The sequence below is a fragment of the Staurois parvus genome, unplaced genomic scaffold (genome assembly GCF_062004578.1).
Source record: "Staurois parvus isolate SC_StPar_1 unplaced genomic scaffold, SC_StPar_1.0 ptg001158l, whole genome shotgun sequence".
NCBI lineage: Eukaryota > Metazoa > Chordata > Amphibia > Anura > Ranidae > Staurois > Staurois parvus.
Window position 1 is genome coordinate 3,558,311 of NW_028318954.1, and position 26,817 is coordinate 3,585,127.

The window sequence follows — 26,817 nt, forward strand, 5'->3', positions numbered from 1 at the left end:
ATGAATTCCAGCTGAGGCGGCGGAATGTGCTGCGCTGTAGCAGATGTAGAGCAGCACATGCTGGGACCCATCCTCCTGACCCAACCAATAAGAAGCCTGCAGAAACAAATACAGGCAGCGTCCATGCTCAGCCACTACTAGGGAACCAGAGCCGCTCCTGACGTCACCCGCACACGGCAGGAGGAGGCTGCTGCTACCGCTACCACCACCGTCGCCTGCTATTGCTGGGAGTGGAGGGCCGTGACGTCGGCGGCGCGCTCCCGCGCCCTTCTCCTTCCTCCTCCTCGTTCCCTAGTGCTTGGTGCCGCGCAGCGTGAGCGCGCCCGCCCTGTGAAGGCAAAGAGAGACGATAACGGCCGAGGCTGCCCCCGCCGGCACCCATGGGAGGGTGTGTGGGCACTCACCACGACTCCTCGGGCAGCCTGAACGAGAACTCGGACGGGACCGGAGGTGAGGAAGGAAGGATGGTGTGGAAGAGGAGGGGAGAGAGGGGGAGGAGGAGATGGAAAAGGATTCATTGCTCTTCTTTTGTCTGTTACTGGCCCGGTGCACATACATCCCGGGTAGGGGGGACTGGTCATGGCAGGCTGATGTGAGGGGTCACCTGGCAGTGCTGGGCTCAGGTCAGCCTGGCACTGCCATGGGGGGGATGCTTCGTGCTCATTGGGAGGGATGCTGACATACTCAGGTACAATGGAGAGCCAATGTGGCATGTACACAGGTCATGCTCTACCTATATAGCCAGTCACCTTTATCTGGACTTGTTCTGTAATGTTGACCATGTTCCACCGCTCATCCAAGTCTCTTCCATAGTTCCGATGAGTGTCCAGAACATCCCCCGCCATTCCTGGACCGCTCACACCTTCAGCCGCATCGTAAACTCACCAACTTTTAGTATGTTGCCGCACAAGGATGCATTCACCGTTATTGTAGTTTGATTCCTTCCTTTACATTTAAAATGGAACTAAACCATGTTATTGTTTTCAGCCAAGGAAGCTGCCATCTTGGCCTCTGCCTGATCTTCAACTGCACATGTGATCCATTTATGACATCAGCCATTTGATGGTTTGATTGTGTGGTTGAGTCACAAACAAATGTGACAGTTACATTCCCGGAACATGCCGGTATTGTAACTTTTTTTGAATTTGTTAAATTGATGGATTTAATCCTGCTTTTAAAGTGGAACTAAACCTTCTCCATTTCATCCAAGGAAGATGCCATCTTGGCCTCTGTTTGATCTTCAACTGCCATGGTGCTGCACATGTGATCTGTTATGACACCAGCCATTTGATGGTTTGACTGTGTGGTTGAGTCACAAACAAGTGACAGTTACATTCCCGGAACTGCCGGTATTGTAATTTTTTTTTAACTTGTTAAATTGTTTTAATTCTGCTTTTAAAGTGGAACTAAACTCTCCACTCCATCTCAGCCAAGGAAGCCTACCCTCTGTTTGATCTGCGACTGCCATGGTGATCAGTTATGACACCAGCCATTTGATGGTTTGACAGTTTGGATGACAGCACGAGACAATGAGACCGTTATATTTCCAGCACGTGTTAAATTGATGGATTTAGTTCCGCTTTTATCCCGGGTTCACACTAATGCGGTGCAGGAAACGCTGTGAATCTTGTGCATTTCCCGCACTGCATTGCAATCGCATGACGTTCGTGTGATCTGGAGCGGTTGCAATGATAAACTGACACTTCGAAACAGTTTGTAAAACAATGCGATTGCCAGAAATGCGATTCAGGTGCAGATTTATAAAAAAAAAAGGGGGTTCTGCACCTTTTTGGTGCAGATGCAATGCGATTTGAGCCATACAAAATGTATGGCTCAAATCACACCGCGCAGACATTGCATGTAATTCGCACAGAAATGTGTGCCTCGCACTGCATTAGTGTGAACCCGGGCTTAAAGCAGAACTAAACCCTCCTTTCCTTTTCAGCCAAAGAAGCTGCCATTTAAGCCTCTGTTTGATCTGCAACTGTCATGGTGCTGCCCATGTGATCAGTTTTGACATCAGACATTTGATGGTTTGACAGTTTGGTTGACCGCACAAGCCAATGTGATAGTTACATTACTGGCTTGTGCTGGGAATGTAACTGGTTTTTTGAAACTGTTACTAAACCCACAACCGTAAAATCAGTCTGTATATGCAGTAAAGCATGTTTGTTCTACTCTGTAACCTATATGGTTAATCCTCCGCATTATGTAAAAAGGCTGTTTGATCCTGTCTTCTCTGATTTTCCCCCCCCCCCCTTCTTTTACTGTCCCCAATCCATCTGCTGATAGTACAGAGCTCTATGAGTCACGTAGCACATACTCATTTTAGTGTGTATTGCTAGAGAGTTGGGGTGTGTGTGTGTGTGTGTGTGTGTTTTTTTTTTAATTTTTTTTTTTTTTTTTTTTTGGGGGGGAGGGTGCATGTATTCAGCACAGGGCCAATCGGCACTGACCAGACAGAGGGTCAGGGGTTTTGCAGCTTCATAGGACAGTGGGAGGGGAATGAAAACTTCTCCTGCAAGCTTTAACCAGTGCTCAGCTGGGCTCTGATAGAAGTCACAAGACTGCTGTGTACTGCTGATGAGATAATGTATTTAGTAGTTTATATTTACTAAAATAATTGAATTTCCATGTTGTGTGTACTGTGGGAGATCAGATATAGTGGATGCAGGGTCCTGGGTTTAGTAACATTTTACATTGATGGGTTTAGTTCCACTTTAAAGTGGAACTAAACCCTCCTCCTTTTCAGCCAAGGAAGCTGCCATTTAAGCCTTTGTTTGATCTGCAACTGCCATGGTACTGCACATGTGATCAGTTCTGACACCAGCCATTTAATGGTTTGTCAGTTGGTTTGAGAACAAGCATCTGTGACAGCATTCATGGCATGCTGTGAATTTAACTGGCTTTTGAAAATCTTAAATCAATGGGTTTATTTCTGCTTTAAAGTGTATGTCTAGCCAAAACTAGTGTGGGTTTTATTTTTTTCTCAATTCCTAACCGGATGTACTTTTTCTGTGTGTCTCATTGAAGAAATTTTCCTTTCACTTTCTAACCTGGAGACGCAACGGAAAGTCACTTGTGTGGGTTGTACGTCTCATATTTGTACAGGATTGGCAGTCCATTCAATTGACCTGCAGGAAACTCAAGGAAAGTCCCCAACCCTTTTTTTAAAAAGTGGCTCCATACACTTACAGGCATACGAAAATGCATACTTTAATGGCACCCCCATGCTTCTGCTAAAGAACAGTCAATTTTGTCTGCAGGTCAGGAACGCATGCGGTTATGCCTGGGTTCCCAGTTCGCACAACTTGGCCTTAGATGTAGTTTACATGTGTGTTTGGGGGTGGTTAAAATAGGTGGTTGAGCCCTGTTTTTAAGCTGCAAAAGGCAGCCAGACAGGATTTTACACCGGTCACGGCATCAAATTTACTCTCCCTGTTGCATTTTGCAGTCAATGCCACCATTGAATGTGACCCATTCCAGGGAATGGGGCCTTGCCGCCATTGAATGTGACCCATTCCAGGGAATGGGGCCTTGCCGCCATTGAATGTGACCCATTCCAGGGAATGGGGCCTTGCCGCCATTGAATGTGACCCATTCCAGGGAATGGGGCCTTGCCGCCATTGAATGTGACCCATTCCAGGGAATGGGGCCTTGCCGCCAATGAATGTGACCCATTCCAGGGAATGGGGCCTTGCCGCCAATGAATGTGACCCATTCCAGGGAATGGGGCCTTGCCGCCAATGAATGTGACCCATTCCAGGGAATGGGGCCTTGCCGCCAATGAATGTGACCCATTCCTGGGAATGGGGCCTTGCCGCCAATGAATGTGACCCATTCCTGGGAATGGGGCCTTGCCGCCAATGAATGTGACCCATTCCTGGGAATGGGGTCATGCTGCAGCCTCAAGCTAAGCACTAGTTTCAGGATCGCAGCGCATTATTCCTATTTGGCAAGAAAAAAAAAAAAAAAGCTAGGTAGCAGTATTGCCTCTTGAATGCCTGTCAGCTGCTTCTGCACCTCTCTCAGGAAAGCAATCCACCGCAAGTCACTCTTCATAGCAATGCAGATGAAAATGAGCCCTAAGGGTAAGTTCACACTGCCAAACCAGCTGCTGACAAGACCTGTGCAGATAATCACACTGGAATACTATTAAAGGTCCAGTTAACATCTAGGCCTTTTACATTGTTTTCTATCTCAAGCCCTGGCGAAGGGGCCATCTTTGATTGCATTGACTGTTCTTTTGATCGTTTTCTGGACTGTAACTGGAATAAAGTCCTATCTGGACCTTACACAGCAGTGTGCATTGCTTCAATTCATATTTTTGTTATAAGTTCACATGGGCTGCCAGGTGAAACAAAAAACAGGTGGTTGATCCACCAGTTTTATAGCCCCCAACTGCCCACCTACAATAGGATATGGCAGCCGTTTGGGTCTGTTTACATTGCCAAGGCCAAAGTGCTTTACAGTACAGGAATTTTAGCTCAGTGTTGGACAGATGGTACTGCCTTCCATACTCGCCCTTTGAAGTAAACCCCAAAACCATGTGGCTCTGTTGGTTGTGGCACAGTAGCTCAATGTCAAATCCCCTTTGTGTTAGAAAATATTCCGCTGGGGACTGAAAAACAGGAATGCAGGAGGTAGTAGGCAATATCCCTTTCTAAAAGCCTGTAAACTGGCTCTAAAATGCCTCTAAAACATGATCTACTGCTGATTGCTTTTCCCAGGGGTTGTAGAACCTGCAGTCCATGTGAATAAGCCCTCCCCTTTAAAGACCATTGTCTCTGAAGCAGGTGTCCACATTGGAAGTTCTTTATTTTTTCTGTAACTGCTCAAAATTTTAGATTTTTTTTTTTTTTTCCTTTCAGTTCTGGTAACAATGGGGATCAGGACCTTTAAAGAGTGAATCTCTCCCAGGGAGACTACAATCAACTTTTCAATTCAAAACCACACAAAGTTTTGCATATACTTTTAGGCCTCATTTGTATGAACAAATGAGAGTGGATAGGCTGCCGCATTTGGAAGCGGCTAGATGCTGCCTCTGGTCACTGTATGCTACCACTGCACAGAGTGCTACTAACAGGATAATTAGCGGTGTCTAGAAACTCCATGCTTGTATGCAAACTGTCTATGTCCAGGGCCAGCCAGAGGCTGTATTCACATGTAACCACCCAGATGAGCAGGTATGTGTGTACAGAGTACAAATCTGACAGCTGCTGCTGTTCATACACATTGTGTCCATACAGCTGTTTCCTGCCAGGTGGGCATGGTACCTCCTTTTCAAAAGGGTCACAACGCTCAACCCTCTGCCTTTTAGGATTTTGGAGGATGCAGAAGTTAATGATGTCACAGGCAGTGCCATGTTTACACAGAGGAGCTCAGTAAGTGTTTTTAACTGTGTCCTTATACACAAAAATATAGATTTATTAGCTGGGATAGTCTTGTTTTCATGTTTCTTTTATAGGTTCACACCTATTTAAAACCTGACTTCATGGTGATTGGATTATGTCATTAGAACAGGATGGTTTCACAAACTTTCACACTGCTCATCTTGTTCTTGAACAATCAATAGCTGCATTGACACATTCAATTGTAATTGAGGTGCATGAGCATGCCTTGTGTTGTGTGTTGCAATAAGGCAGCCCATTCATTTAAATAGGCTGCCTAACGCACCAAAAAGGATGCATATTGCATCCTTGACAGCGCTGTGCAATGCACATTTGTTCACTGCCAGACATTGCTCAACAAAGCGTGTATGTCGGAAAGGTGCTTTGGGGTGCAATTCAGAGTGTGTGTGTGACAGTGGGGGAATAGGCCCTAATCATCGACTATAAACTCTGTGGTTTGTGCTGATACTGAAGAAGCTACTTGGATGAGTTATATGTCTTTAAAATGGTACTAAAGCCTAGTGTATTTAAAGTAATTATAAATGCATACTTTTTAAAATTCTGCAAAAATGTTATACTTGCCTGCTGTGTACAATGGTTTTGTACAGAGCAGCCCTAATCCTCCTCTTCTCTGGTCTCCTGCTGGCGCCCTTCGCCTCCCCTTGCAGAGTGCCACCATAGCAAGCTACTTGCTATGGGGACACTCATGCATTCTCGCTCCCGAACTGGCTCTGTTTGTCCATTGACACACAGAGTGTGGCTCGCCCCGCTTTCTTCTCCCTGGCTGTAATTGACAGCAGCAGGAGACAATGGCTCCTGCTGTTGTGTCTGAGCCACTGAGGACAGAGACAGGACAGAGCTGCTGCTCTTGTGCACAACACAGGATTGAGATCGGGCTCAAGTAAGTAAAAGGGGGGGGGCGTTGCATGAAGGTTTTTTTTTTTCTTTTCTTAATACATAGAATGCATTAAAGTAAAAAAAACCTTCTACCTTTTAGAAGCACTTTGATCAGAAACAGGTGGAATCAACACATGGTTGAATCAGTAAAGTTCAGAATAGCTTACTTCTATATGATATTGCACCTGAATATACCGTGAGTTTGGAAGCATGGAATTATAACGTCATTGGTGACTAATCTTGGGACTACATCTCCCATGATTCTCTGCACCAGGGTACAGATGTGCTCTGATATTGGTAAAATTTGTCCAGTGACCAGATGCTGCCTGTGATTACATGCACAGGCAGCCTGGAATATACACACAAGGCATGCCTCTGCTCCTCCAAGAGAAAGTGATTGACAGGACTCCTAAAATAGCTCCTCAGCAACCGCTCTCAATCACTTCTCTTGGAGAAGGCACAGACGCATGTCTTGGCTGCCTGTGCACATCGGCGCAGGCAACGTCCACATGTTGCTCTGTAGTCTACTCTCAGAAGTGTGCACAAAAAGTGGCTCCATAGGACCGTGCAAGGGGAATGTACCACCCTGAAAATGACAGACTCCTGCTGAATCGGCCAAAATTTGAGCAGTGGGTTTCCCTGCAAGCTTTACATATTCTTTACAAATAAACGGGTCTGAGTGCAAACTTGTCAGCCGAACAGTGCTCTTTTTATTTTTTTACTCTCTTCTTCAGACCACTGGTGGAACAAGAGAAATTGAGCTGTGTACAGCCGCCTTAAAGGATAAGTTCACTTATCCACAAAAAAATAATAAATGCACATTTTTTTTTTTTTTTGTTTTTTTAGGTAAACAAATGTACATTTATTATTTTTGTATTAGAAGCCTGTAAAGCATTGCACCAGCGATCAGCAGATCGCTGGAGCCATGCAGGTTTCCTCCAGACTGTCATGGTATTTGCATGCTTGTACATCCCGTAGGGCAAGCCGATACTTGCTGACAGGAAGACTCGTTGAACTACCACAGTGCTTACAGCACTAAGGATGCCGGGACTTGTAGTCCATTCATTCAAAAAGGACTGTGAATGAAAAGGCCGCGTGGGCAGAGACTCGCATGCCCACGATGTTTTTGCTTGTATGGGGAGCTGTTCCCCGTACTTCTGACACAGGGAGGGGGGGCAGCAAGTGGCGGCTGAAGGATCGGAACATGTTACTTGCTCCTCCCTAAAAATGGGTGAAACATGTTTCCAAAGGTGAACATACCCTTTAACGTGGTTCTAAAGTTAAACATTTTTTACCTTAATGCATTATCTACATTAAAGCCGTATTGAACCCAAAACCAAAAATGTGGGCACCTTTGGACAGTAGCATTGTCAGTTTGGGGGGAGAAAAGTGTTGAAAGTACTAGCAGATTTAAATATACTAACAAATTGAAGCCAAACTCCAGCTACTATGTTATAAGCAGTCACAGCAAACAGTATTTTTTTTTTTTTTTTTTTTTTTGGGGATAAAAGTTTTACGCAAGTTAAGAAAAGCTGATCATTTTAAGCACCCCTGCCAGTGTCAAATGGCCTGTATTATCTCTGTAGCTGAAAAAGTGCTTTTCTTTTGAAAAACACTTACTAGCTGGATCACCAGGGTGAAGGAAACTAGTACAGTCATCACATCTAAGAATTGATAAGCTGCAACATGATAAATGTTTTTGGGGTTTTATGCTGCTTTAGGGAAAAATGTTTTACCACTTGCTGTGCCGCTTTCCCCCAAAACATTTACCTGAGTCCTTTATCAACCCATTGCTTTGCCCAGCTTCAGGTCTTCTCTCTGCTCTGCTTGTTCACACAGGAGAAACTGAAAGCAGTGGGAGCCATTGACTACTGTCAGTCCAATTCTGTGAGGAGGAAGCAGGTTGGGTAGGGCCGAGCCGCAATGTGTGTTCATGGATGCACATGAAGTGTGCCCGCACAGACACACAGTTTGTTATGGGGGCACACACAGAAAGGGAGGCATTGACGGCATGGACCTCCGAAGGGGAGGTAAGGGACTTCAAGCTGCATACCACTGCACAGAGCTGGCATGCCATGTTTATTATTTTAATTAAAATTACAATTTTAATAGTTTAAAAACTTTACAACCGCTTTTAAAGAGTAACTCCACTTTTGTTGAGAACATTGCAAAGATTTTAACAAACTTTGTTTCAGATTTCTACCTATTTCTGCTCTTGAGAAAAATCTGTTTGTTCAGCTTTCTTTTGGAAACTGGGAGTGACTTATTAATTTTTAATCAGATGGTGAACGTTCATAGTTCTGATGAGAAAAGTTGCAGTGTTGGAATCCCTTTTAAGCCCCTTTCAAACTCGGCCGATTCCGTTCCAATCAGCAGGGGATCTGTGAGCCGAACCTCTCCTGATCGGAGCAGAGGTGGATTACAGGTGCATGTCCACTCGCCATGAACACAGACGCAACCCGCTCTTCAATGTGGGCGGCCAGGAGTAAAAGGACTCTGCTGTCTGTTTTTATCCGGCTATCTGATCCACTCCACCTAAATGGAAGAGGACAGAATCCTCTCCTGTTTTTCTAGTGGACCTGGAGGTAGGTGGGTGTAAAGAGACACAAGTCCATTTACCCACCTATCCATAGGAATGCATGGACCTTATATTAGGTCCACCTGAAAAACTGACAGACGGAGCTGATTGAATGCCCGTCTGAAAGGGGCCTTAGAATTGATTATCTCACCAAAATGGCATTTTTGTTGCAGAGGTTGCCTAAAGTCTGACTTGTGACTTGGTGCAGAGTTTTTTTCACACAAGCAGGAAATTACATTTCCGTGGAAGTTCTGTAGACCAACTGTTTACAGAAGGCCTCCTGGATATCTAATTGCATTGAAATTTACAGAATATTACAGCACTTGCAGATTGAAAAGGAAAGGTAATTTTGAAATTTTTAATAACTTTAAATTACAGTATGGCTTGTGTTTGTATATAGATGGATAAACTATATTACTAGGTATACACATACAATCTTTCTTATGGTATCACTGCTTCCATCTCTCCACCCAGCCATCCCCCCCACCCCCTTATACTTACCTGAGTCCAATTTTGATCCAACGCTATGCCCAAGAGCAGCAGCTCTCTCCGCTTTCTTTCATTGGACAGAGAGACAGCAGGAGCCATTGGCTTCTGCTGCTATCAATCACGGTCCGCAAGCACAGAGTGTGGGGTGGGATTGAGGTTGCATGTCTGACCCATAGCAGGTGGCTTGCTATGGGGCAGATGGAGAAGAGGAGGAGCGGACAGTGCCAGCGGGGGACCCCAGAAGAGGATTGGGGTCGCTTTGTTCAAAACCGTTCCATAGTTCAGGTAAATATGACATGTTTGTTATTTACAAAAATAAGCTATACAATCACTTTAAATTTGGCCATAGATAAAATTTCAGCAGGGACCGTCCAAATTTCAATCCATGTATGGGCAGGTTGGTTGTACAGAAGTCAATCCACTAATCGACTTCCATACAACCACCCTGTCAGATTTTTGCTGCACGTTGAGCGCTGCTGGCTATAGCCAGTTCTGTTGGTGGGGAAGTCTTCTTGTCCGAATGCAAAAGCTCAGTGGGGAGGATGCAATTTCCCAGCAGTTCCCATGGTTTTAGATGCGTGGGGGTGCCATTAAGAATGAATGGCAGACCTGCGCCTCTGTAAAGAGCAGAGTGTTTTGGCTGCGGGTGTGGGAACAGCTGCGATACCTGCAGAGGTGCGAACCTAGCCTTTCTGTTGGTGATGCAACTACCTAGACAGTTGTGCTTTAGTATTGTTGCAAGTTAGAATCTTCAGCCTTGACCAATTGTCTGCTCTGCCCATCATCTGAGATCTGAACAAAGAACAGTTGCAAATTTTGTAGCTTTTTGTTGGTCTCATAATGTTTATGAAACTTTTATATTTGTGTTATAGTGATTTCTATACCAGTTCTGTTCTTTATTGTATTTGCATTTGCTTATCTTGTGTAAACATTGTTTTATCTTTTATCCCTTGTTTGCCCAGATTTGCGGAATGAAATGATCCTTTATATACGAGGGATATAAAATACTGTATTTGCTTAATATCCATTTACTCTTGTATTTGACATCAGTCCATGTGTAGTTAGTAGTGAATTCTGCCTGCACTATCACATCTGAAACGTATAACTTATTTCTTTGTCCAAAAGTCATCTTGATCTTCTGTACATTGCGTTTAGTGAACACAAAATATGGATTGACTGTGTGTTTTTGTTTTTTTGTTTTTTTTCTTTGGTTACTGTGGAAAGTCAGCTGGGAGGCTGAACTTGCAGAATTAGAATGCTAGTTTTGGTAAGCGCACTGATTTGTTTTGACAGAAATCTGATAGAGCAGCAGGGAGACTGTAACCTGCTGCAAGGCTGATATTCCCTGAACTTGGTAAATAGACATCTCGCTGTGTGACAGCTGTGTAGCCCTCCTGCTGATCTTTGCTCCAGCACCACCCCGGTGTAACATTCTACATCTGTTCTTTGTCCCCTGCGCACTCTGAACACTACTCTTCAGTCTGATAGCATTGGGCTGTGATCATGATTTGATGCTTATTACTGATGTAGCCAAATCTCTGCCCAACTGCCTAGGATCATTAGGGGCCCACGAGCAAGAGATTTATCTCACATATGGTTAAATCTTCACCATTGTCTTGTAATTAACAGTTGCCCGAATGTCTGCTACATTATCTAAGAACTGTTGTATTATGTATATTATAGATCATTTTTATCTTGCATTTAAAGTAAATATAAGCTCTTAAATTATAAATCACGAAATACAGTGCTGAAAAATATTTAAAAACCATATATCAACAAATCCAAAAATAAGTGAACTTTGAATAATACCATTATCACTAAACGTCCAAGACAAAAAGTCCAGTCATCCTTATATAAGCTTTAAAATGTTAATGTAATATCAAAAGTCATTTTAAATCTTTTTAAATCTGCAGTTTTCATTAACATAATGCCTTGTAATCCTGCTACGCATGTCCTTGTACAGGTTCTCTCCGTTCTGTGGTGACCGTGTTCTGTCCCTGTCTCATTTGCTTATCTGTGTTGTCATCCTGTTACTTTCCCTTTTAGCAGCCACTCTAGGTGAGTGTGCGGATACTCCTTGTGCAGGTATTTTCTACCAGATTACCATATACCATATTTTAAAGCTTCTCTAAACCTCAAAAAAAGTGTATGTATAGCCACAACTTTTTTTTTTTTTTTTTTTTTTTTTTACTTTAGATTTTGGAAAGCTTAAAACCCTGTGAGTTTATTTGCTGCCCGTGTCCTGTGAGGGAAATTTAATTTTTTTTTACTTTCTCAGAGGCCAAATGAAGTGTAGGGAACATTTCTTCTCCCCAAAGCCCCATGCACACGATGAGAATATCGGACGAATAATTGTGTGTGGTTTTTGTTTTGGTGTTTTGTTTTTTGTTATGCTAGTCTCATATCGAAAATGAAGAGTTTACTAAAGGTTTCTGAAAATTCTTGTACAACAGAGTAATAATTGGGAAGTGATGTACTGTGTTGTATTTGTATTTTTGGACAAAAATTGTATCGTATGATACCAGATTGTATATTTTTCGTTTAAAGTATTTTTGTGCTTGTCCCTTGGAATTTCGGACAAAAGCTGTGTACTAACATTCAGATTATCGTACTATCGCTTCGAAAGCGGCTTTTTTCATACAATTTTCTGATTGTGTGTACTAAGCTTTTAGCTGCCCTTACACTGATTGAGCTGGTTCAGCAGGGACCAGTCAAAATTTGATCAGTGTGTGGTCGCCGCTGCTTGACAAAAGTTGATTTGACTTTTAGTTGTCTGTCAAAGGGACATGCTAGAATAGTTTTGTTGATTGGTGGCATTAGCCGTGTATTCTGACACTGGCTGAAACAATAAAAAAAAAAAAAAAAAAAGGTCTATGGCTAGTTTTACAGTTGTCACCTGAACAGGTGTTTCTAGTCCAAGTGTTCTCAACTCCTCCCCTTTTTTCTCTTTTTTTTTTCTTTCTTTCTTTCTTTTTTTTTTTTTCTTCTTCTGGTGCCGGCTCTAAAATTTTTGTTTTCCCATGACTTTCTGTCCTGGTGACCATGTATTGTCACCAGGACAAATGGTATGAGTCTACCTAGCGAGGACTTGGCAATAAAAACTTGACAGGGGTTCTAATTCTTCTCTAATGCTATAAATACACTTTAAGGCTCCATGCTCACTGGTTTAAAAAACACCAGTGCTCTTGTCTGAAAAAATACCTAATTTTGGTTGATTTTTTTTTTTTTTTTGTACTAACATTTAGGAGCATTTAGCGGCGTTTTAGGATAATTTTTAGCATTTATTTATTAATTTTTTCTTAAAAAGAACCTCTCAAATACGCAAAATAGAAGGGTTTTTTTTTTTTTCTCTGCTGCTAAATGCCAAGCTTAAAAAACATCTCTAGACTACCTAATGTGCATGGACACATAGCATAACATTAGTTGCGTCTACAGGCAAAACACTGATTTCCTCTAAGTGCAGCATTTTTTTTTTTTTTTTTGCCAGTGTGCATGGAGCCTAATGCATTGAAGCCTACCAGCTCATAAATGAGGTGTCTGCTCTGCATTTATTTTATTTTTGCAGGCTTTATTTTCACTTGATAATCCCGTGATTAACGCACATCCTGTCCCTTCACGTCTACACTCCTTTTCTATTGTATCTATAGGGGCAGCTATGGTTGTCCTACATTCTGGACTTCAAAAATATCATCTGCCTTTGCTCATCTCAATGACATGGTGGATTAATGGAAATAGTAGTTTACACAATAGACAGTTCTTTTCTTTTAAAAAATTTTTATAGCCAGATTTTTCAGTCACAACCAATATTGCTTTGTAATTTTAATTTGATTTGTGGTATATGAAGATGAGAAACAGAAAGTTGCACCAATGGAGAAAGTAGACCTATCCAAAATACACTGCTCGAAAAAATTAAAGGAACACTTTTTAATCAGAGTATAGCACCAAGTCAATTAAACTCCTGGGGTATTGATCTAGTCCAGCAATGGGCAAACTACGGCCCGCGGGCCGTATACGGCCCGGCGGACCTTTTAATCCGGCCCGCGGAGCTAGGCTCCCGCAAGGCCAGTGGTCGGCAAGCCGCGGCTCTTTACAATAGATGCGGCTCTCCTGTGTGCCGGGCGCCCGCTCCCCTCCCTCCTCTCGGGCGGGCGGGCGACCTCCTCTCCTCCTCTCCCCTCCCCTCCTCTCGGATGGCCGCCCCCCCTCTAGGATGGCCGCCCCCTCCCTCCTCTCGGGCGTCAGGACTCTGCAGCTGTCAGGATGTAGGCGGGGCAGCCAGGATGTAGGCGGGGCAGCGTGACGAACTCTTCTCTCACAGTCCTCCCTGAAGACCAGAACGGCGCGGGAATACGAGAGGAACGCGCGGAGGAGCAAAGGTAAGTGAATTGACACAGGGGGGACTTACTATATGGGGGACTTACTATATGGGGAATGAATTACTATATGGGGGACTTACTATATGGGGAATGAATTACTATATGGAGGACTTACTATATGGGGAATGAATTACTATATGGGGGACTTACTATATGGGGGATGAATTACTATATGGGGGTCTTACTATATGGGGAATGAATTACTATATGGGGGACTTACTATATGGGGAATGAATTACTATATGGAGGACTTACTATATGGGGAATGAATTACTATATGGGGGACTTACTATATGGGGAATGAATTACTATATGGGGGACTTACTATATGGGGAATGAATTACTATATGGGGGACTTACTTTATGGGGAATGAATTACTATATGGGGGACTTACTTTATGGGGAATGAATTACTATATGGGGGACTTACTTTATGGGGAATGAATTACTATATGGGGGACTTACTTTATGGGGAATGAATTACTATATGGGGGACTTACTATATGGGGAATGAATTACTATATGGGGGACTTACTATATGGGGAATGAATTACTATATGGGGGACTTACTATATGGGGGACTTACTATATGGGGGATGAATTACTATATGGGGGATGAATTACTATATGGGGGATGAATTACTATATGGGGGATGAATTAATATGGGGGATGAATTACTATGTGGGGGATGAATTACTATGTGGGGGATGAATTACTATGTGGGGGATGAATTACTATGTGGGGGATGAATTACTATGTGGGGGATGAATTACTATGTGGGGGATGAATTACTATGTGGGGGATGAATTGCTATGTGGGGGACGAATTGCTATGTGGGGGACGAATTGCTATGTGGGGGACGAATTGCTATGTGGGGGACGAATTGCTATGTGGGGGACGAATTGCTATGTGGGGGACGAATTGCTATGTGGGGGACGAATTGCTATGTGGGGGACGAATTGCTATATGGGGGACGAATTGCTATATGGGGGACGAATTGCTATATGGGGGACGAATTGCTATATGGGGGACGAATTGCTATATGGGGGACGAATTACTATGGGGGATGAATTACTATATGGGGGATTAATTACTATGCTTACTATGGGGGAATATTACTATACTTACTATGGATGACACATACACATCATTCATCTACTCTTGGTCCGGCCCCCGGGTCCAATATATGAACCCATTGCGGCCCTCAAGTCAAAAAGTTTGCCCACCCCTGATCTAGTCAGTTAAGTAGCCGAGGTGGCTGGTAATTTCACTAGATGGGCAACAATGAGATGACCTCCAAAACAGGAATGGTTTTTCAGGTGGAGGCCACTGACTTTTTTTTTTTTTTTTTTCCCCCCCCTTACTACTTTCTGGATCCTACAGAGGTTACACAGGCAGTCCAACTCCTCCTAGGATGGCACTTCAATACATGCCATTGCCAGAAGGTTTGCTGTGTCTCCCAGCACAGTCTAAAGAGCATGGAGGAGATTCCAGGAGACAGGCAGTTACTCTAGGAGAGCTGGACAAGGAGTAGAAGGTCCTTAACCCATCAACAGGACTGGTATCTTTTCCTTTGTCCAAGGAGGAACAGGATGAGCACTCCAGAGCCCTACAAAATGACCTCCAGCAGGCCACTGGTGTGAATATCTCTGACCAAACAGTCAGAAACCGACTTCATAAGGGTGGCCTGAGGGCCTGACGTCCTCTAGTGGGCCCTGTGCTCATTGCCTGACACCATAGACCTCGATTGGCATTTGCCATTGAACACCAGAATTGGAAGGTCCACCACTGGTGCCCTGTTCTTTTCACAGATGAGTAGGTGCACCCTGAGCGCATGTGAGAGACGTGAAAGGGTCTGGAGAAGCCGTGGAGAACGTTATGTTGCCTGTAACATCATTCAGCATGACCGTTTTGGTGGTGGGTTAGTGATAGTCTGGGAAGGCATGTCCATGGAGGGATGCACAGACCTCTACAGGCTAGACCAGCAATAGGCAAACTACGGCCCGCGGGCCGTATACGGCCCGGCGGACCTTTTAATCCGGCCCGCGGAGCTAGGCTCCTCTCACAGTCCGCCCTGAATACCGGTGTAGCATGAAAATCTGTCTCCTATGAGGATCTGTCCCCCTCGACGTATCTGCGCATGTGCCAGAGATCGCTGATCGGCTGCTAATGCCTGAAACTGGCACATGCGCAGATACGTCGAGGGGGACATCCTCATAGGAGACAGATTTTCATGCTACACCGGAACAGCGCGGGAACACGGCGAGAGGAACGCGCGGAGCAAAGGTAAGTGAATTGACACAGGGGGGACTTGGGGACTTAATATGGGGAATGAATTACTATAGGGGGGATGAATTACTATGGGGGATGAATTACTATATGGGGGATTAATTACTATGCTTACTATGGGGGAATATTACTATACTTACTATGGATGACACATACACATCATTCATCTACTCTTGGTCCGGCCCCCGGGTCCAATATATGAACCCATTGCGGCCCTCAAGTCAAAAAGTTTGCCCACCCCTGGGCTAGACAATGGCACCCTGACTGCCATTAGGTATCGGGATGAAATCCTTGGACCCATTGTCAGAAACTGTGTTGCTACGGTGGGTCCTGGGTTCCTCCTGTTGCACAACAATGCCTGGCCTCGTGTGATGAGAGTATGCAGGCAGTTCCTGGAGGATGAAGGAATTAATATCATTGAATGGCCCGCACGCTCGCCTGACCTAATTCTAATAGAACACCTCTGGGATATCATGTTTTGGTCCATCCGACACCGCCAGGTTGCACCTCAGACAGTCCAGGAGCTCAGTGATGCCCTGGTCCAGATCTGGGAGGAAATACCCCAAGGCACCATCCGTCGTCTCATTAGGCGCATGCCCTGACATTGTCAGGCATGCATACAAGCACGTGGGGGCCATACAAACTACTGAGTAACATTTTGAGTTGCTGCAAAGAATTTCAGCAAAATAGACTAGCCTGCTGCATCATTTTTCCACTTTGGTTTTCGGGGTGTCTTTGAATTCAGTCCTCTGTAGGTTGATCATTTTTCATTTCCATCAAACAATGGGGCATCTTTACATTCCTAACACATTACCAGGTCCACATCGGTATAGAATCCAGCATGATATTTTTCCCCACTGAGATGTGATATGTTTTCAAACTGTTCTGTTAATCTTTTTGAGCAGTGTGTATGTCAAGTCCCATGCACATGAGGGCATCTAGCTTTTGTGCATTCTTCTCATCATTTTATTGAACCTGGGAGCCTGACAGGCTGCAGCTGCGAGGGGCTAAATGCTGCACCGAGTGGTGCTTGTGGTTAGGGGTTTGTGCATTCACAGACGAATTCCAGGAACGCAGGTCTTCTGTGTTTGTTATTTGTCCCTGTGAATGCATAGGGCCATAAATAGGAGTACCACTTTGTACAGTGTCTACCCCCTTCCAGCCATTCCTTTTTCAGGCTGTAGGCAACATGACTGGACACTGCAGCTCAATTCCCAGTGTGCAAACGGACCAAGGTGCTTTATGGAATTTTGCTGCAGCAGTTAACATAAAATTTAGATTACTAATATTTCTCAAGTTTACTCATTTTACTTTAAAGTAGCAGAATTTGCTCTTAGCTCACAAAGTGATTTTATTTGTCCCCTACAATTTTTTTTTTTTTCTTGGGAAAGTGCATGTGATCGGCACTGGGCCAATCAGCACTGTCTAGGCAGAGAATCGGGGGTTCTGCATGCTCCTACAGCAGAATGAAAACTCCTTCTCCTACGAGCAGTAACCAGTGCTCTGCTGGACACCGTCACAAAACTGCTGTAACTGCTAATGAGCAAAGATATTTAGTAGTTTATATTTACTAAAATAATTCATGTTGTGTGTACTGTGGGAGACCAGATATAGTGAATGCAGGGTACTGGGTTTTGTAACACTAAGAATTGTTTGCTTTCATTTCTAATCTATTCTTGTTACCTTCATTAGTCTTTGCCTGTGCTGCAAGGTATATTAAGCTGCATCACTTAATAGGTTAATATTGGAGCATGAATGGGTAAAACCCAAGAGGCAGGTAGTAAATTGAGCTAAAACATGACAGATGGTGCCTATATCTGGTGCCACACACAATCACTGTGTAGTGTGAGTGTCTACCAAAACAATCCTTTCCAATTATATCCAGTCTAATAGTCAAGTTACACAGTTGGTAGTATTTTATTTATTTTTTATATCTGCTTGATCTATTGTTTTTAATCATACGTATTTTATATGTCAAAAACACGTTGGACTAGGATTTATTTTTTTTTAGTTAGTATATGATTAACAATTATAGTCCTAATCTGTTTAGATATTGGCTTTTTTTTTATATATTTTAGTGTTTCTAGAAATATCTACAGTGTTCACACTGAGAGTGATTTCTTGCCTTTTGGAATTTTATTATTGCTCTAGCATTTATTTAATATTTTCCAGCAGTTACTCTACTAGCCACATGACTTGAATGACGACATCACCACTACTCTTCAACGCAGAGGTAGCACTGGTCACTTTCCTTGCATGCTAATGATATAGGACTACAGGCAGCAATCCAGACAGTCTTCTTTTTTTTTTTTTTTTTTTTTTTATTATATTACACTTTGTATTTAAAAAGAATTGGATTAATTAATGCACTGGCCCCTCGAGTCTCCAAGTTTGGTTTTAAAATTTACTTTTAAGTGTGTGTGTGTGTGTGTGTGTGTGTGTGTGTGTGTGTGTGTGTGTGTGTGTGTGTGTGTGTGTGTGTGTGTGTGTGTGTGTGTGTGTGTGTGTGTGTGTGTGTGTGTGTGTGTGTGTGTGTGTGTGTGTGTGTGTGTGTGTGTGTGTGTGTGTGTGTGTGGTCAACATTTATTATTATTTTATTTTTTTTGTAGTTTTGCCCTAGACAAGCACTAAGCATTTGTAACACAATATTAAACCCACAATCAAAATGTAATATATTGCAGCGTACCAATAATTGGCAGTGATGACTGCATTTGTTTTTGTTTTCTTTTTTTTTACCTGTTTTCACCTGGTGATCTGGCCAGTAATAAACCTCCATTATTAGGGTGCCCCCACTATGGATGAAGGAGCAGCAAAGACCTCTTTGGGCAGCAGCATTATCTGTCTGGGGAGAGGGTAGGGTTAAATTTACTAGCAGAATAAACACACTAAAATTGATGCCAGACTTTAGCTCACATTGGCTACAGTAACTTTTTTTTTTTTTTTTCTTCTTTTCTTTTAGGATAAAAGTTTTACATAAAACGTGTTGAGTAGAATGAAGCAACATTCATTAATACGCCTATAGCATTCTTGACCTGTTTTGGAGCATTGAGAGAGCTTGTCAAACACCCATGAAAATATTTTTCTTGGGGGAAGTGCTTAAAGGGGAAGTTTTGTAGAGGAAATAATCTGCTTTGAGGTGTGGTTAGGTTGTGATGTATTGACGGACATTTTTGTGAATTCTCTGCAAGATATATTTGCATATTTTGATCTCTTTGACGCTTCGCTTGGTCCAGCTCAAGATGATTGTGGAAAGATTGTCTTGGTCATTTGTTGGCACCAACATTTTCTGGCACAGAAAGCTTTGCACTGGCAATAATGCTCAATATCTCTGCTCCTGCCTTGCACTGTCATTTTTGCTGGCTTGATGATTTTGCCTGCACAGAAAAGCAAATGGTGTTACCATGTACAAACAGGAAGTGGCTGGAGTTGTTCCGTCCTGGTTTTCAATTATTTCCTGGGGAATTCTGGGATACTACCTCTTCACCCAGCTAACACTCTATAAATGCTTAACTAACGTTTCCTAAACATAGGCGTGGTAGCGTGTTCTACCATTGAAAAATAATGGAGCCAGCTGACAAGTGGCAGTGCCTCCTGAAAGTCGCATGCTTTTTTAATTTTTTTACGCAGTACTACACTACCACACTTGTGTGTGATGCCCATTGTAAAAATCATGGCAAGCATTGACGGACTGTTAAGAGGCTTTAAAGTAGGCAAAAAATTCATTTTGGATAGAATAACTGCTACCTCTACTCTGCATGCCAAGGACCTGGCCCCGGTTGTGCTACCTCTACTCTGCATGCCAAGGACCTGGCCCCGGTTGTGCCACCTCTACTCTGCCCTGTGAACTATCTCCCCTTTGCGCCGCCTCTGCTCTGCCCTGTAAATTATCTCCCCTTTGCTGTCCTATATTGCTATCCGGAGGATCACTCTGCATTGCTGTGCTTCTGTTTGTCTGTCCCCCACTGCAGACTGTCCCATATTGCCACTCTGTGAATCAATCTTCTGTGCTGTGCCTTTTGGTTAGTTCTGTGGACTATTTCACCTTTCCTGAAGATCGCTCTCTCTGCTGTGATACATTGTTGCCCTGCAGGCTATTCCTTTGTGTTGTGCCCTACTGCCACCCTTCCTGTACCCCCAAGTTTTTTCCAATAAACGCCTGCACATCGGGATCCTTGTGATTCACCTCCAAGTGTTCTCTCTCGCTCTTGAACTATTGTCGGTATTTTCCTTTTAGTGTAGTTTGAATAGGCTTGCATTGGGCATGTGAGTAGGTTTAGACTTGCTTAGTATTTGGTTGTACTTTTAAAACCACTGCTTAAACACAGGGTATTGCTGCACGTGTGAATGTGCCCTTAGGCCTGTTTCACGTGGGCTTCAGCTTGTAAAAGAGCAGTGTGACCAGCAAGCTTTTACGAAACGTTTTAGCAAGCTTCAAGCAGCTTTTTCTAAGCCTTTAATGTGCCCTTCAGCTCCTGATTGGAAATGTTACACACAGCTTTCAATAAGAGTGCTGATTGTCAGTCTAAAACAAGCCTGCTAGCAGCTTGTTTTAAATTGAGTGACCCCCCCCCCCCCCCCCATTCCCCATCCTTTAGAAGAATAACATTTACAAACTGGAGCTAAATAATACTTTATAAGCTTCAACAAAGCTTGCCACAAACTCAGTAAATGTTTTCTGTTCACACTGCTCTTATACAAGCTGAATCCCATGTGAAATATACCTTACTGGCAGGATCACCAGGTGAAAATTAGCAAAAGTAAGTCTGATGCAGCCATCACATCTAAGAAATGGTAAGCTGCGCAATAAAGTTTACACATTTCACAATGAATTTCCCAGCTCTAGAAAGTATGGGTTGGTTATCTGGCATCACACACTGTGCAGCTCAGAGTATTGCTCTGTATGTCTAGGTTCCCATTTCTGCATTTGCTGCGGGGAGCATTTTGTGAAGGTGCAAATGTACCTGTAGGAAATGCAGGGAAAAGGTCCCAGACCCTTTTCTGAAATCCTCCAACAAAAGAAAACCTTCTAAACTGTATATGAAACAATTTGGTGATTTGAATTGATTTTTTTAACTTCTCAGCAATCTGTCTTTCACAATCTATTTTAGCAACTTGATCACACTCTTGCATTTCTTATTGCACTTTTTTGTAGTTTTGAAATGTTGATGGTGACCTTTCAGCCAAATATTTAATAAAGGACCATTTTTTTTTTCTTATTAATATGCCTTTTTACATTGGTGTTTAGCCACCAAGGTTTAATTTTTATCCTTTTATATTTGCTGCCCAATGGGAGTGCACTGACCAATGCCTTAGTTTAATATGCCCTTAAAGCACTCCCACTTCTAAGTGTTTTGTTTTTGATTCCATTTATTGTCATATAGTAGGGATCGCAGCTTATTAAAGTTGGCTGTTTTAAAATTTTAGTGGTGTTTTCCTACCTCATGTGTACTTTTAACTCAAGGAACAAAAATTCTCCCTTTTTTGAATTGGGACTACCTCTCCACTGCAAGGATCAGATGCATGCTTAGGTCTAGGTGGCCACAAAAAGCAGTTTTATTTACCTGATCCTCCACTTCCCCAGAATCCTTGAAGGCTGCAAGATCAGTCCCTGCAGCCTTTTCTTCTATGCTTCGGGCAGTACCATGTCCTCGGCCATTGGCAAGTCCATAGCCCTGCATTGGACATGAGGACACCAAGGGAAGGATCAGGTAAGGAGAACTGCTTTTGTCGTCGTTCCCCCCCCCCCCCCCAGATTTATACAAGTTCTTGAGCCTTGCAGTGTGGGAGCATCACCACTGCAAGGGTGCATTTTTTTTTTTTTTCTTTTTTTCATTTCCCCAGAGATTGACTTTAGCAATTCCCTACTGTATACAAGTACGAGTTGCTCAGAACTCAAATGTTCATAACTTGGGGGTTACCTGTACAAGCCAAAGCAGGAACATTTTTTTGATGGGCAATATACTGTGCTTTGTGCTGCAATGATAGGGAGGGTGCTGTAACAATTTTTACATTATAAAGATATGTATCCATTAAATGCTATGACTGTATTGAAAATGTATTTTCAGGGCCAGTTGCTAACATTCCACACTGATAATGTTTGGGTTAAAGAAGCTCTATCGGTCAGTTAGCCCATCTTCTGCACAGATTTCCCAACAGTGGACAATGATAGTCAGATTTTCCCACTTCTTATTCCACAGCCTTTTATCACAAAAAGCTATGGGTTGTGCAGATTAGCAGTAAACATGTGAAGAGAAAACCCATCTGGGTTAGGTTGACTTGGGCAATGCTGAAATTTTAGTACTGGTTTCTTTTTCGGTTTACTCATCTATGTTTCCATTGTAAACCTAGTACACATAGGTGTTCTGGAAGTATCTCCCTAAAGATTCTATTGCAGGGCATCCTGTAATATGACCTAAAAGTCCATGTTTAGCCTAAATTGCAAACTTATAAATGAGCACAAAAGACATAAATTACATTTAGTACAGTATGTTGTGTCCCTTTTGCTGATTCTTTTCTTGGCTTAGGAGAAATGTTCATCTTTCCTGTCTAAGCAGAAAGAAACAGTGTATGGCCAGCTTTTAGATTTCTGGATAGTTTTCAAAAGTCATAGCTGAGGACCGAAACAGAAATTTTAAAATCCTGTAATAACTTTAAAGTGGTCATAAAGCCTTAAGGTTTTTCACCTTACTGCATTAAGGTGAAAAACCTTCTGTGCTTCAGCTCCCCCTCCACCCCCGAGCCCACCCTTTTTCTTACCTGAGCCCGATCCGATCCAGCATGTGCATAACAGCATTGGCTTTAGCCGCTGTCTCCTAATTCATTGGGCAGATTGATAGCAAAGGGAGCCATTGGCAGATGCATCCATACAGCTGCCTGCTGTGTGTCAATGTGTGCAAACAGGGCGGCTAAGGAGCGAGCCAGCATTTATTCTGGCCAATGACATTAACGCCCAAACACTTGACGCAGCTAAATGCGTTATACACTTTTATGCTTGTCAGGCTGCTGTCATAAGGAAACCCTTCTATGTCCAGTGTGCATGAGGCCTTAATTGCCTACAGGCTGATTTGACTATTCATACTGTTTCTAGGTGGGGAAGCAGACTCTTGCCTCTTGATTCCACGGTCCTGTATAACTCCTGTTTCAAGTGTATGATGCTGTAGTGGGCTTAGAGAAGCCCATGGGAAAACCACCAAATACATATATATTTTAAAGTTAGTGGAAAGGTTGTGTGTTTTTTAATGGCAAACCTACTATATGTACCTACTCTCTGCAGTGGTTTTGCACAGAACAGTCCCTGTACTCCTCATCTGGGGTTCCCCCCTATCACTCTCCGCTCCTTTTCAATGTCTGCCTTCATAGTAAGCGCTTGCCCAAGCCAACTCTGTATTTTCATAGACACCTACAGTGTGGCTCGGCCCCACCCCACCCTCTCCGGCTTTTAACCTTAATGCAGACAATGGGGAAGTTCCGCTTTTAAAGATTAGTCCCCCGCTTCCCATTAAGGATTGGCACCTTTGGGGAGCGGGAAGGAATGGGTATCCATATTTGACAGGTACCCGCTCCCACTTTGATCGCCTAGGCAATCGAAAACGGAAGTTGTCGTCCTACCCTCCCTCCCTGAAGTCGTGTGGGACACGTGACAGGTCCCAGAAGACGGCGGGGCCATTCAGGAAGCGCAGTGCTACTCACGCATGCGCAGTGGGCACCTGGCTGTGAAGCCGCAAGCTATCACAGCTAGGTGCCCACACTGAAGATGCCGACACCTGGAATACAGGACGAGCTGCGGCGGGGGCAACGCTGGATCGTGGGACAGGTGGGTGACTGTTTTTTTAAAAGTCAGCAGCTACAGTTTTTGTAGCTGCTGACTTTTATTTTTTTTTTTTTTTATAGAGTGAGTGGAACTCAGCTTTAGGTAAGAAAACTTTACAACCTCTTTAAATGTATATTGACCCTGAGGCTTATGCTGCTGTCAGTCAAATCCTGTGAGGAGGCAGCAGAGGCATGGCTGAGATACGCTGTGTGCATACCATTGCACAGAGCAGGTAAGTATATTTTTTATGTTTTTTATTTTAATGAGGCTTTACAATCACTTTTAAGTAGGGTAGTAGCCTGGTCCAAAGCATGATTGCCAGAAAGTCATCTACAGTTCAAAATGTCCATGGTTGACTGGTGTATTTTTTTTTTTTTTTTTTTTTTTTTTTTTTAAATTCTCAATAAGTACAATTAAGTACAATAAGTACTTTTGGCACACCAAAGCTTGATGTGTTCAAATGCATCTGAAAAGCTGACAAAGTTTAGGGACATCAGGCAAAGATGATAAATTCTCTAACTTTGAAAGAGAGTTAAAGTGGTTGTAAAGGCTTAAGGCTTTTTACCTTTATGCATAAAGATAAATAACCTGTGTGCAGCAGTGCCCCCATCCCCCTCAATACTTACCTGAGCCCCATCACGATCCAGTGATGTGCATGACAGCCTCGACTGTCCGGGGTCTCTGCCTTCTCATTGGCTGAGACAGCAAGCAGGAGCCATTGCCTCCCACTGCTGTCAATCACAGTCCGTCAATGAGGAGAGAGGGGGCGGTGCCAAGCCACAGCTCCATGTGGGAATGGACACATGAAGCAGTGGGTGCCCCCATAGCAAGCTGCTTGCTGTGGGGGCACCCTACAGACAGGTGGAGGACCAGAGAAGAGGAGGATCCAGGCTACTCTGCAAAACCACTACACACAGCAGGTAAGTATAACAACATGTTTGTTATTTTACAACAAAAAAAATTACCTATTATTATTATTATTATTATTTATTATTATTATTATTATTCTATATTTTTTTTTTTTTTATAGTATCTCTTTAATAGCTAGAAATTTGGTTTTGGCAGATTAAGTTTTGTGGAAAAAAAAGATTGAATCGATATGTTTAGATTTAAAGAAGAAAAAAAAACTTCAAAGTTTTTGATAGAATTTAGAAACTTACACTGGATAGTTTTCACTCAGTGTTTGTGTACAGTGCATTAAATATATATGTGATCCAAGGGATCAGTGAACAGTATAGTCACTGCTTAGAACCAGACTGGTTCATGTGTCAGTACAGGTGAAATCTCAATGTACAAAAACTTTAACAGACTTGCTGGCATTGAAGGCACATCTGCTATCAAGTGGAAAAACAAAAATGTCCATAACAATATATGTGAGCATTTATCTCCATGCAAGTTGTTTGCTTAAACTTCATGTTCTAATATATTCACTGGTGCATCAAAGTTTACAGTGAAATTAAAGCCTTACTTTTTATATCAATATCTCCTGCTAGTGTGGAGCCTTGAAATACATAATTGCCTCTTGTTTCCTCTTCGCTTGTCCCCTCTGGTTTCCAGTTTGGACACATTTGTTTTGGGCACGTATATAAACAATATAATGTACTTGGAAATGGTTCTCTGCTTAATATTAATGCATTTGTTTAAAAAAAGCGGAGTGTTTTAATACTACTTTAATATTCAGTTTTTTTGTGTTTTTTATTTTTTTTATATAGATTTATACTTAAGCTAAAAATACTCCTAAAGAGAAAATAAAATGCTTGTAACCGCATGAGGTATGTTTGGTGAATTTCAGATTCAGTGCTTTTATAGACATGTGTCTGGTTACATAATGGAAGTTGGCTTTCAGATCGGTGCTGTAACTCATAATTTTGGAAATAAAATGTAAATAAAAATACATGTATTATATACAACATGCACACCATCAAGAGGTGCCCAGGGTTTAGTGCTGTGTTTAGGCTTCATGCTACCTTGGGCACACCTGAATGTTGAAACCCTTTTGGACAAATTCCACCTCCTCGTATCATGGTTTTTCTTCTGAGATTTGCTTTATATGCATCACTACTTTTTAACTGTACATACCACCAGAGAAATGAGAGGTGGTTACAGGATTCCTGGACTAAGAGCCTTCAGACTACGCTTAACCACCTCCCGTCCGGCTGTTGTATATAAACGGTCGGACGGTGGCAGTGCAGGGTCGGGTGGCTGTTTATAAATGGCCTCCCCGCCCCCTGCTTGTGCGCACTCCCTCGGAGCGCGCAGTACCGCGATCTGGTGCCCGCTGTGTCCTCTGGATCGGTGTTCCACTGTGTCGTCGGACGGGACCTCTGTACGAGGTCCCAATCATGTGATCACTGATTGGCCAATGACACTTGTGACATCATTGCTTACTACGTGTGAAATCTGTGAATGATCACGTGGTACAAGGCTATTCACAACAGCCTTGTACCATGTGACAATCTGTGACCAATCATAGCTCACTCAGTAGTTGTCAACGGCTGCAAGAATGCAGCTAGAGAGAAGGAGAAATGATTGCTTTTACAGCCTTTTATGGGTGTGAAAGCAATCTGTGTGTAAAAAAAAAAATAAAAAATATATATATATATCGCCCTCCACAAGTAGTACAGTGTCACTGTATTGCTAGGGTGACAGTATGTAAAAAAAAAAAAAAAAAAGATAATAAATAAAAAATAATATAAAATTTTTTAAAAATTTATAATTTTTGGTTATAAACTAATTTGTTTTTTTACTAAAAATAACAAATTTTGGCCAAGATTTATGATGAAATACTATTTATTTGCAAAATATAAGAAAAACACTTTTTTTTTCAAAATGTTTGGACTTTTTTATTTAAAAAAATAAAAATCCCAGTGGTGAATAAATACCAGCAAAATAAAGCTTTATCTGTCTCAAAAAAAAAAAAAAAAGATAAATTCATATGGGTTCAGTGTTGCATGACTGCGCAATTATTCAAAGTGTGATAGCACTGA

At 42.7% G+C, this 26,817-nt stretch overlaps 1 protein-coding gene across 1 annotated transcript in view; it reads left to right on the forward strand.

The window, feature by feature from the left end:
• The first annotated feature begins 207 nt into the window (after positions 1–207).
• The window catches only part of UBTD2 (ubiquitin domain containing 2), a 119,680-nt gene continuing 93,070 nt past the window's right edge, over positions 208–26,817 (forward strand). Inside the window, exon 1 of the mRNA XM_089659469.1 lies at positions 208–450. Coding sequence (XP_089515595.1) covers positions 381–450 — 70 coding nt within the window. The 5' untranslated portion in view covers positions 208–380. The remainder of the gene's footprint in view (positions 451–26,817) is intronic.